The following is a 12748-nucleotide window of genomic DNA, read 5'->3' as shown; positions in this document are numbered from 1 at the left end:
GATTTCATCTGAGAAATTCTGCTCAGATGAAATTTCTTACCTTTCCTCTGTGGAGTAGGCCTCCCAAGAGCAATATGCCTGGATTTCAGCCTTTGCTCACCCTTGGCCAAGCATTCTTGTGCAGCAAACAACATGAAGCACCCTGCATGGTACACATTCAGATTCCGAACTTTGTACTAATTTGGGATTGTTTTGAAAAGTCTATTAGAGCAAAAGTAACATGTATTTAAGAAAAATTATGTATATAAAAATTCTAAAACTAAAAATATAGCAGAAGAGATAAAGTAGTGTTTCTGTTGCAGGATAGTATGAAAACCTGATGAAAATAGAATTTTTACTGTAAGTATAGTATTTAAAAATTACTGGCTAGTTTATATTTTTATATAATACCTTACATTAAACTTTACTGAATTAATAATTTCTAGATAGATAGATAGATAGATAGATAGATAGATATTCTTTATTTTTGGATTGAGAAACAGTAGCTTATTTGCCATAACATTTAGAGCATTCTGATCCTGTAATTAATGTGTTAGTATGTCATACAAATAATTGTCTAATGCCTTTTCTTAACAGTTCTGTACATCTTGTAATTAAGCTTTCGTTTTTTCCTACTTCCTCAGGTACTTTGGTCTAGGAAGCCATATGGTTCGTCTCGAAGTATCGTAAGGAAAATTGGTACTAATTTGTCTCTGATTCAGTGTCCAAGAGTTCAGTTTCAGGTACTATATTTTATGTATTTTAAGTATTTTATTAATATGTACATTAGAAATATAAATAGGCAAGATGGTTTTAAAAGTATTTTGTTTTTGAGACTTTTTACCAATTGATGCCACTATCAGTACAATAAAAGAGGATTAAAAACCACCATTAAGCCTTTCTAATTTTAGTTTCTCTGTGAAGTGATTGAGATCTTTAAGACATTTATCCTTCTTAAGGATGCATATGTGAAGATATAGGAGCATATGATAAGCTAAGCAGTTGTTAATTCCTAGGTGACTTCAAACATAGGCTTTATATTATTTCAGGTGCTTTATGTACCACCATTATTTTTCTTCTGTAATTATACCTTCCTCTTTGGATAGCCACTCAGTTCCCCTGATTTATTTTTAGATCTCTGTGTGTGCCATATAAGTTGCTTTCCCTGTCGTTGGTTTCACGCTCAGCATTAATTATGGGATTCATTGCCTCAGCAATGACAGTGTCAAGACAAAAAGGTGATTCTGGTTCTCTCAGTGAGGTGATAGTCAAACCATGAGTTAGAACTTTTGAAAGTCTTAGTCTTAGAACTTTTGAAGGTCTTAGTACAGTATTCTCTTTTAGCACCAAATCTGGAGCAACTCTGTTCTTTGCTTGGAGATATTGCTATTTTCCTTGATTTGTACTTTTGTTCCTTTCTTTTCTTTTTTTTTTTTTTTTGAGATGGAATCTCGCCTGTTGCCAGGCTGGAGTGCAGTGGCAAGATCTCAGCTCACTGCAGTCTCTGCCTCTTAGGTTCAAGCACTTCTCCTGCCTTAGCCTTCCGAGTAGCTGGGACTACAGGTGCACACCACCACACCCAGCTGATTTTTGTGTTTTTAGTAGAGATGGGGTTTCACCACGTTGGCCAGGATGGTCTTTATCTCTTGACCTTGTGATCTCCCCATCTTGGCCTTCCAAAGTGCTGGGATTACAGGCGTGAACCACTGTGCCTGGCCTTGTTTCTTATTGTTATTATAGTATTCGACATTTATCACATAACTTTGTTCTTTTTTTTTTTAGTAATTCTTTACAACCGTAATGTAACAACATTTCAGTTCAACATTGAATAATATAAAATTCAATAGATATCTCTGCCACTTTTAAATAATAGATTAACATGTGGAGATGTGGAGGATGTATTTAACTCATTCAGAAGTTCAGAAGTGCCCACATGTACCCGTTTGATAACATGTCATGTTCTTAAATCACTCCTCCTGATAAATGGAGGTGAAATTTGTTTCTTTTTCTTTTCTTTTTTTTTTTTTTTGAGAGAGAGTCTTGCCCTGTTGCCCAGGCTGGAGTGCAGTGGCGTGATCTCGGTTCACTGCAACCTCTGCCTTCCAGGTTCACGCGATTCTCCTGCCTCAGTCTCCTGGAAAATCAATTTCTAAATAAGTGGTAGAAATGAGCATTTATTCAGGTTGACCTGTATGGTAGAAATTAGCATTTATTCAGGTTGACTGACAAGATTGTTCATTGCTGTGTTTTATAATCCTGCTCACAGATTGACTGGCTAAACCTTTGTGCATCAATCTAGAAATGGATAGACTGGAGCTGGGCGCATGGCTCACTCCTGTAATCCCAGCACTTTGGGAGGCTGAGGCAGTTAGGAGTTCAAGACCAGCCTGACCAACATGATGAAACCCCGTCTTTACTACAAGTACAAAAATTAGCCAGGTGTTGTGGCACACACTTGAAATCCCAGCTACTCAGGAGGCTGAGGCAGGAGAATCACTTGAACCCGGGAGGCGGAGGTTGCAGTGAGCCGAGATCATGCCAGTCCACTCCAGCCTGGGTGACAGAGTGAGACTCCGTCTCAAAAAGAAAATAGAAAGAAATTGACAGATTGGAACTTTCCAAGAAGTAATTTTTTATTTCAGTCTAGGCTTTAAAAAAAAAAAAAAAAAACCCTCATGAAGTCAAACATGCAGAGCCTTATTTATATATTTATTTATTTAATTGAGAGGGAGTCTCGCTTTTGTCGTCCAGGCTGAAGTACAGTGATGTGATCTTGGCTCACTGCAACCTCTGCCTCCTGGGTTCAAGCCATTCTCCTGCCTCAGCCTCCTGAGTAGCTGCGATTACAGGTGCCTGCCACCACGCCCAGCTAATTTTTGTACTTTTAGGGGAGATGGCGTTCACCATGTTGGCCAGGCTGGTCTCAAACTCCTGACCTCAGGTGATCTGCCCATCTCTGCCTCCCTAAGTGCTGAGATTACAGGTGTGAGCCACCACGCCTGGCTGCCTTTTTCCTTTTTAATAATCAAAATGAAGAAATCTGTGGTAGTAAGTCTCTCAAGTACTTTCCAAGAATTCAGTTCATTTAGACATGAACTGCTGCTTATTTGCCAGTTTCCTTCAAATAGCTATTATGTTAACTAAGGTTTATAAACTTTTTTCTGATTGTTCAATTCCATCAGTTTCTTTCTAGTTAACTATCTTACCTCCCTCCTAGTTCCAGGAAAACTTACTTCAGCGTTTGCGTTCGTATAGCTAGAGACATGGAGATATCTAACGTTTTCTGATTGCAACTCCCAAGTCTGCCTTGACAGTCAATGGGCTGAAGTACTAGAGTCACGTACATGTACTTGGGAGAATTCTCTTTCTGGATGTTATCAGTCTATTAAAAGGATATGAGCAGAAAAAGAGGATTCTATTTAACTCATTTGAACTGCATTTGAAAAGAAATGGATTAACATAAGGAGAAGAGTAAGGTAAAAGAAATATTGATGACCTACTTGAGAATGTAGTAGAGATGGAAGCCATTTGCTTATAGTGAGATTTTTATTTCCAGGTATACTGAATCTTTTTTTTTTTTTTTGAGACAGAGTTTCACTCTTGTTGCCCAGGCTGGAGGGCAATGGCGTGATCTTGGCTCACTGCAACCTCCGCCTCCCGGGTTCAAGCAGTTCTCCTGCCTCACCCTCCCAAATAGCCGGGATTACAGGCATGCGCCACCATGCCCAGCTAATTTTGTGTTTTTAGTAGAGATGGGGTTTCTCCATGTTAGCCAGGCTGGTCTCAAACTCCCGACCACAGGTGATCATCTGTCTCGGCCTCCCAAAATGCTGGGATTACAGGCGTGAGCCACCGTGCCCGGCCCATACTGAGTCTTTTTAAATTCAACATCGGTGTTAAAGTATTCTGTCTGGTGGCCGGGCACAGTGGCTCACACTTACAATCCCAGCACTTTGGGAGGCCGAGGTGGGTGGATCACCTGAGGTCGGGAGTTTGAGACCAGCCTGGCCAACGTGGAGAAACCCTGTATCTACTGAAAATACAAAATTAGCTGGGCGTGGTGGTGCATTCCTGTAATCCCAGCTACTCGGGAGGCTGGGGCAGGAGAATCACTTGAACCTGGGAGGTGGAAGTTGCTGTGAGCTGAGATCGCACCAGTGTGCTCCAGCCTGGGCAGTAAGAGTGAAACTCTGTCTCAGAAAAAGAAAAATAAAAAGTATTTTGTCTGCTACTTAGTTAAATGTTTTACATATGCTATCATCCTTCTGTATCTCCATTGCTTCTTTATCAGAAATATAAAAGATGTAGTCTTCAAAATGTATAGAGGATGCAGTTTTGAGTAATAATATTGAAAATGCATTTCCCCCCCTATTTTTATAGCTCAATTTAGGGACTAATTGACGTGGAATATATCCAGGCTATCTGGGAGTCCAGTGTGGGTAAATATTATTATTGAAAGTCTGAGACTGGGAGTCTACTGTGGGGCACAGGGCAAGTGGACATCATTATACTGAGACCATATCCAAGTTGAAGTGGATTAAACTGAGAACAGGACAGTCATGGGGTCAATTCAGAAAGTGAAGTTGCTTAGTCAAAACCAGTCTTCCCATTGTCTTTGGTGATTTCACTGTCTTTTGGAGAACCCATCTGAAATGCAGCCTCCTTTTTCTTTGCTTCCTCTACTTCTGTTGACTTTCACTTTCATTCCTTTCCTAGTATTTGCATCACTGGCAACAGCTCAACCCTGTCAGCCTTGAAACCGTTTCACCTTTGAAATTTTAGACCTCAGTATATTCCTTCTAGATCACAGCATCTCCTCCCTGTGCTAGCTAACCCATGTATCTTTGGTCAAGAAAGACTCTTATGTAAATGATAGGCAGTACAGGCACATTCCTTTGTGTTTTGAGCATTAGATGAGATTATCCATGTGAAGTCCTGGGTATAATGACTCATACATAGTGAGTGCAGAGTAAAAGTACTACTGCTAGTAGTGGTTTTGTTATTATCGTTATTGCCCTTTTATAGTTACAGAGCAAGTTATCTTACTTGGTTTTCTAATTTAACTCCTTTGGGAGGGGGGCAAGGGATAAAAGACAGCATATATGGTGCAGGGTATACTGCTTGCGTGATGGGTGCACCTGGATCTCACAAATCACCACTGAAGAACTTACATAACCAAATGCCACCTGTACCCCAATAACTTATAGAAAAGTAAAATAATAATAAATAATTTAACTCCTTTGTTTTACAGATTGGATTTCTGTATGTTTTATAGGGTCACAAATCAGAACACATACCAGCACATTTAGTCACACCTTCATCCAATTAATGGGCACAGTGACTATTGTGCTGGCAATAAAATGAGGTGACATATGTAAAAAGCCCTATAAAAGACACCCAATACATGTTTCTTTGCTGTGTTATTGAAGAACAGCCTATAACCTCATAGGTTTTATTACTTCTCCTGTACTTCAGTTAGCTCTAGGAATTAATTGGCTAATTTATACTCAAAACAGATCTCTAGACCCTTCACATTTACTTTGGTTGAAGAAAGCTAACTTCCCCTGGCCCTTTTCTACCTTTCACATGTGTGCATTTCAGCACACCTACACACTTGTGGCCATAAGTGTTTGTGTTTTTGGATATCATTTTCCTTGTGGAGGTAGGAACTAGATTAAGACACACTAGGAGAACAGACCCTTCTTTGTCTCCTAGTTCTATTCTAGATTCATGACATCTAAAGAAAATTCAGTTCATGGAGGGGCTTGCAAAAGCAGTAAACTCTGGGGGATAAGGAGGAGTGGGATGCAGAGGTTTTAATTTGCAGTGTTTTTTTTTTTTTTTTTTTTTTTTTTTTGAGACAGAGTCTTGCTCTGTCACCCAGGCTGGAGTGCAGTGGCTCGATCTCAGCTCACTGCAACCTCTGCCTTCTGAGTTCAAGCGATTCTCTGTCTCACTCTCCCGAGTAGCTGGGATTACAGGCGCGCACCACCACACCTGGCTAATTTATTTATTTTGGATTTATTTTTTTGAGATGGAGTTTCGATCTTGTTGCCCAGACTGGAGTGTAATGGCATAGTCTCAGCTCACAGCAACCCTCACCTCCCGGGTTCAAGCGATTCTCCTGCCGTAGCCTCCCAAGTAGCTGGGATTACAGGCATGCGCCACCACACCCAGCTAATTTTGTATGTTTAGTAGAGATTCACCAGATTCTCCAGGCTGGTCTTGAACTCCTGACCTCAGGTGATCCACCCGCCTCCGCATCCCAAAGTGCTGGGATTACAGGCATGAGCCACCATGCCCATCCTGTAGTGGTTCTTAACACTGGACACATATAAATCGTCAGGAGAGTTAAAAAAACAAAACAAAACAAAACAAAAAAAACCCCATGCTCAGACCTCATCCTCCAATGTGGCTCTATATGCTTCCCTACCTCTATACTAAAATTCTTAGGGAGCTTTTAAAGAAATCCAGGTCCTGTTTAGTAGCTTACTAAATCTGAATTTCATGTGTTTGTTTTTTAAAACCTCTTCAGGATCCTATGCAGCTAAAGTTGAGGACCTTAGACATAGTTTTGTTTTAGTGTTTTGCTACAGAAAGTTTGTGTTTACCAACACATTTAAACAGTGACATATTATCTTTTGGCAATTGTAAGTATTCACTAAAGCACTTTTGGGGTACATTTTAACGTATTTTAAGTTGTATGAATTAAAGAGACACATGGAATGTAAGTGTAGTATATTGGGGTATTACTACATTTAAAAAAAAAAAACCTTAAGGCAAAATACCCCCAAATATGTGATTCTGAGTACTGCCAAGTGAAGTACTTCAGAATAACCTGGGTTGGGGACTTGGCTGTGTGGTTATAGTAGTTTGAATACCAATACTATTGGGTAATTTCACCTTTTTCTCTCTGGTAAACCTAACCCAAGCTATTTTCTTGGACTGTAAGCAGTGGTTTTTGGAATTGGTGGAAAAGGACTGTTCAGTAACCAAAAGAGTAATGAATGAGATTCCTACTAAAGCTCATACACGGTGATTAAATCTGGAAGTAAAATGGCCATTTGTTATGGCACATCTTTATATAGCAAGTAAACTTGAAATTCATACTTTATGCTAGGTGTTGGTATTGAATGGTGAATGAAACAGACATGTATGTCTGCCCTTATTGGTTATGTGATTCAGTGAGAGAGATATTTAAAAAGTCAATATGCTAATAAAGATATAATTATCATTTGTAATAAATGTCATATAGTATGAAGTAGTATAGCATGGGGGAGAATATCAGGAGTTCTCAGGGAAGGCCTCTCTAAAGGAATGACAAGGATTACAAAGATCCTGCTCTACAGGGTTGAGGAGACAAGTAGAGGTTGAGGGAGTCATTGTGTGCAGAGAGAATAGCATGTGCAGAGATCCAAAGGCCAGATATAAATTGTTTGAGGAACCAAGAGAAGGTTCCAGTCAGTCAGGAGCTATTAAAGTGGGAGACTTAGTAGTATGGTATAGTGATCTTTGAACATCTGAGCTGTCTGAAGATGCATACCTGGATTAATATGTAAAATAACTGTTAAATTTAACCACGTGTTTCAATAACTACTAGATAATTTGGAATATGCTAGCATGTGATGTCATACTGTATATGATGTTCATTTTTTGTTATTTTTAGCTATAATTTTATAGTCAGCCCTTAAAGATTACTGAATTCAGCTACCAATAGTATGTTTCATAAATCTGGCATTGTGGGGCCCAGCGCAGTGGCTCACACCTATAATCCCAGCACTTTGGGAGGCCGAGGTGGGCGGATCACCTGAGGTTAGGAGTTCAAGACCAGCTTGGCCAACGTGGTGAAACCCCATCTCTACTAAAAATAGAAAAATTAGCCAGGCATGATAGCTAGTGCCTATAATCCCAGCTACTCAGGAAGCTGAGGCAGGAGAATCACTTTAACCTGGGAGGCAGAGGTTGCAGTGAGCCGAGATCACGCTACTGCACTCCAGCCTGGGCGAAAGAATGAGACTCCATCTCAAAAAAAAAAAAAAAAAAAGGCATTGTGAAATAGTAGTTTTGAGACTAACTGAATATGGCACGGTGGCTCATACCTATAATCTCAGCACTTTGGGAGCCCAAGGTGGGCTGATCACCTGAGGTCAGAATTTGACACCAGCTTGGCTAATGTGGTGAAACCCTGTCTCTACTAAAAATATAAAAATTAGCCAGGCGTGGTGGCAAGTTCCTGTCATCCCAGTTACTTAGGAGGCTGAGGTAGGGAGAATTGCTTGAACCCAGGAACTGGAGGTTGTAGTGAGCCAAGATCACACCACTGCACTCCAGCCTGGGCAACAGAGCAAGACTCCGTCTCAAAAAAAAAAAAAAAAGTAACCAACAAATGTTTGTGGCCATTTTATTCATCTCAGGCAGTTGATCTCTTAAAGACTTGTATTTCCACAAGGATACTGCTGCTTACCCTTAAAGATTATTTTCAGAAATACACACATTTTCCTCCCTCTGGTGGCTTTGTTCTCTTGCCTTCTACTATTCTAAGTGTGTTATATATGGAAACTTTTAATAAATGTTCACTTAAAATAGTGACCATGCAAGAGATACATTTACAACATGGTAACTATAGTTAACAGCAATGTGTTGTTTATTGAAAATCACCGAGAGAGTAGATTTTAAGTGTTTTCACCAGAAAAAATAAGTACGTGAGGTAATCCAATTCAATTGAACCACTGCACATATTTCAAACATAATAAATATATACAACTTTGTCATTTTAAAGAATACATTTTTAAAAAGTAATCACATTCAGAAATAGTAGTGACTGAGTCTGGGCTAGAATATTGAATTTAGTGTTCCGTCTTTCAGACTAGTGTTCTTTTCACAGGCATATCACCTGGCAAGTTGATGGTGTCACTGTATGTCACTATACTGTATTAAAATACAGAAATTCTGCTAGGCGCAGTGGCTCACGCCTCTAATCCCAGCACTTTGGGAGGCCGAGGCAGGCGGATCACGAGGTCAGGAGATCGAGATCATCCTGGCTAACACGGTGAAACCCCGTCTCTACTAAAATTACAAAAAATTAGCCGGGCGTGGTGGCGGGCACCTGTAGTCCCAGCTGCTTGGGAGGCTGAGACAGGAGAATGGCGTGAACCCGGGAGGCGGAGCTTACAGTGAGCTGAGATTGCGCCACTGCACTCCAGCCTGGGCGACAGACTGAGACTCCGTCTCAAAAAAAATAAAAAATAAAAAAAAAACCAAAACCAGAATTTCAGAGGTTTTTTTTGTTTGTTTTTTAAGATGAAATCTCACTCTGTCACCCAGGCTGGAGTGCAGTTGTGTGATCTCAGCTCACTGCAACCTCAGCCTCCTGGGTTCAAGCAATTCTCCTGTATCAGCCTCCCAAGTAGCTGGGATTATAGGTACTTGCCACCCCACCCAGCTAATTTTTGTATTTTTAATAGAGTTGAGGGTTCACCATGTTGGGCAGGCTGGTCTCAAACTCCTGACCTCAAGTAATCCACCCACCTGAACTTCCCAAAGTGCTGAGATTACAGGTGCGAGCCTGTAATCTCATTAAGAATATGTATATGTGGGCCAGGCGTGATTGCTCACACCTGTAATCCCAGCACTTTGGGAGGCTGAAGCGGGTGGATCACTTGAGGTCAGGAGTTTAAGACCACCCTGGCGAACATGGTGAAACCCCGTCTCTATTAAAAATACAAAAATTAGCCAAGCATGGTGGTGGGTGCCTGTAATCCCAGCTACTTGGGAAGCTGAGGCAGGAGAATTGCTTGAACCTGAGAGGTGGAGGTTACAGTGACCTGAGATCACACCACTGCATTCCGGCCTGGGCAACAGAACAAGACTTGGTCTCAAAAACAAACAAACAAACAAACAAACATACAAAGAATCCATGTATGTTATGCATTTGACTATAAACAAATGGTAGTAAACTAGAATGAGTGTAATTTAGTATTATGCCCTTTGCAGCAAATCCTAGTTCCCAGTACTGTGTGTTTGTTTTACGAAGTCACAAGAGGATGAAGTTAGTACTCCTAACATTTTTATTCTAAGCTTTCCTACTATTGTACAACATTTGTAGTTTACTAATATGCACTTTATGAAATGGACTGATTTTTTTGGTATATTACATTATCAGAATATTTTAAATTAAAGTGGCTTCAGTAAGATTTCTAAAATAAAATTGAATTTTGGGTAACTTGGTGTTATTATTAAATTTTTGCTCTGAATGAAATGCGATTTTGAAAAAAAATTTCTATCTCTTCACTTTTTTTTTCTTTTTCCACTGACAATAGCTGTAGTAGGACAGGACCTTGCTGGGAACCTTCAGTAAGTTGTCCTTTTCTTTGTCAAACTTTCCATCGGTCATCTATGCATGTCGTGGTGTCTACATCGTATTTCCAAGAATTTCTTAATGTCAGTCCTTGCCAGGGCTGACTTCATCTTGACTTGTACTTTACTAAGTGCATTGTCCTGGAAATTGTCCTTTGTGTCCCATGCCTGTGTCACTCAATGAATGCTTCCTTCACCAACACCTGAAATGGCCTTTTATAAAGATTTTTTTCTGGTTTTATTTTGTCTTTTGAATGAGTTTGACTTAAATGCCAAAACTATTTTGTTTTGTGGGACAGGATGTCAAGTAGAAATGACATACATCTTATCAGTTTTGGAATTGGTTCTTGAGAGCATCATTAACATTTTCATCTTATTGAGCACATATTATGGACATGGTATCATTTACATAATTAAGGCTTAAGTAAGATCCAAATTAAGTCCGTGGAATAGTTTGTTATATCTTGTTGTTTTGTTTCTTAAAAGTTTGTGCAAAAGCTGGCATTTTATGTTTAGCATACTAATTTTATGGAGGCATTATTTAATTTTATAGATGTAAAATTGAGAAATGTGTTTAATCCTTAATAACTATTTATGATATCCTGAAAATGAATTAACTTCTATTTCTTTGATTATGTATTCTTAGAAAAGTAGTAGTGGCTGGGCGTGGTGGCACATGCCTATAATCCCAGCACTTTGGGAGGCCAAGGTGGGTGGATCCCCTGAGCCCAGGAATTTGAGAACAGCCTGGGCAACATGGCGATATCCCCCATGTCTACCAAAAATACAAAAGATGAACCAGGTGTGGTGGCATGCGTCAGTAATTCTGGAGGCTGACGCAGGTGAATCCCTTGAACTTGGGAGGCGGGAGGTTGCAGTGAGCCAAGATGGTTCCACCGCACTCCACCCTGAGTGACAGAGTGAGACCTGATCTCAACAACAACAAAAAAGAAAAGTAGTACTTTGTTTTTTTGATTTGTTTTTCTTTTTTTCTTCCCTCCTCCCCACACTTTATTTCCTTTTATAGATGTTTTGAAGAAAACAGCTATTTTTGTAACCTCTGTAAGAAAGTAAGAAGTCTTTGTCTTAAATATACCTAACTTTCTACCAACTAGTCATTATATTGGAACAGAATTTTTATTTCTGAACAAAGGGTCATGATCAGATTGATCATCTCATGAATTAGCACCTCAGGAAGGCACCATTCAGATTTTAGTCTTAGGATTTGTCTAACACTTGTACAAAACAGCCCATTAAATACCATCTCCGCTAGGAGCCTCACAGGGCTTAGGAACATTCCTGCTGAAGGATAGCCACATAACCCACTTAGAATCTCCTTATTACAGTGTTATGGGAATATCAGGATACCATTCTGTTTTCAGTAATGGGTAGGAACAGAACATTACCTGATTTCTCAACTCTTGAGATCAAATATGATACCCAGTTATGTTATTTAAGTTGTATGAGATACTGATTTGCTAAATATCTGTTTGGATAAGTTTCTGAACTACATAGGGAGAAGTACAGAAATCATCCCTTTGATCTTATACCTTGAGAATTTACTTACTGAAGTTTATACTTTTTTCCTCATCTGACTACAAATTACTTCCACTACATACAAATTAGTATTTTGAAAGCCTTTTTATCATAATTTCATTATTAGGTTTATTTGTTTTTGTTTTTGTGGAGGGCAAGATTTTAAAATTTCTATTTTTTGAGAGAGTCTCACTCTGTTGCCCAGGCTGGAGTGTGGTGGTATGATCACGGCTCACTGCAGCCTCTGCCTCCTGGGTTCAAATGATTCTCCCACCTCAGCCTCTTGAGTAGCTGTGACTACAGGAGCACGCCACCACGCCTGACAAATTATTTTGTATTTTTAGTAGAGATGGATATTTCGCCATGTTGCCCAGGTTGATCTCAAGTTACTGGGGCCTCAAGCCATCCACCATCTTGTCCTCACAAAGTGCTGGGATTACAGGCGTGAGCCACCGCACCTGGCTGAATTTAAGGTGCTTTAGATACTCGATGTTCTTAGTACTTTATTGTTAACATTTTTTGTGTGTGTGTGTGACCGAGTCTTGCTCTATCACCCAGGCTGGATTGCAGTGGCGCGATCTCAGCTCACTGCAACCTCTACCTCCCAGGTTCAAGTGATTCTCGTACCTCAGCCTCCCTAGTGGCTGGGGTTACAGGCTCCTGCCACCATGCCCGGCCCTTAAAATGTTATTTTTAATGCCACTTTATTAAGTTGATTAGATGATCATACCAGAAGAGTACACATACCAACAGCTGATATGTTTAACGTTTTATTCATAATATTACTTTGAAGATATTTTAAACTGTCAACAATGTTAGTATTATGTGTCTGCATGATATATTTTGTGTTTAAGGAAGAGGCATTATTTAAATATAT

General features: G+C 39.7%; 1 protein-coding gene across 12 annotated transcripts in view; it reads left to right on the top strand.

The window, feature by feature from the left end:
* LOC105482197 (mitochondrial fission regulator 1) overlaps positions 1-12748 on the top strand; it is a 172684-nt gene that overhangs the window by 36985 nt on the left and 122951 nt on the right. For 9 of the 12 annotated variants that reach the window (XM_071068167.1, XM_071068166.1, XM_011742206.3 and 6 more), the window contains exon 3: positions 624-722. The exons of the other annotated variants lie outside the window; for them this stretch is intronic. In XM_071068167.1, the coding sequence (XP_070924268.1) occupies positions 624-722 (99 nt within the window). The remainder of the gene's footprint in view (positions 1-623; positions 723-12748) is intronic. 12 annotated transcript variants of the gene reach the window in all.

Source organism: Macaca nemestrina, chromosome 8 (assembly GCF_043159975.1).
Source record: "Macaca nemestrina isolate mMacNem1 chromosome 8, mMacNem.hap1, whole genome shotgun sequence".
Taxonomy (NCBI): domain Eukaryota; kingdom Metazoa; phylum Chordata; class Mammalia; order Primates; family Cercopithecidae; genus Macaca; species Macaca nemestrina.
This window is presented reverse-complemented; position numbering and strand designations above follow the sequence as displayed.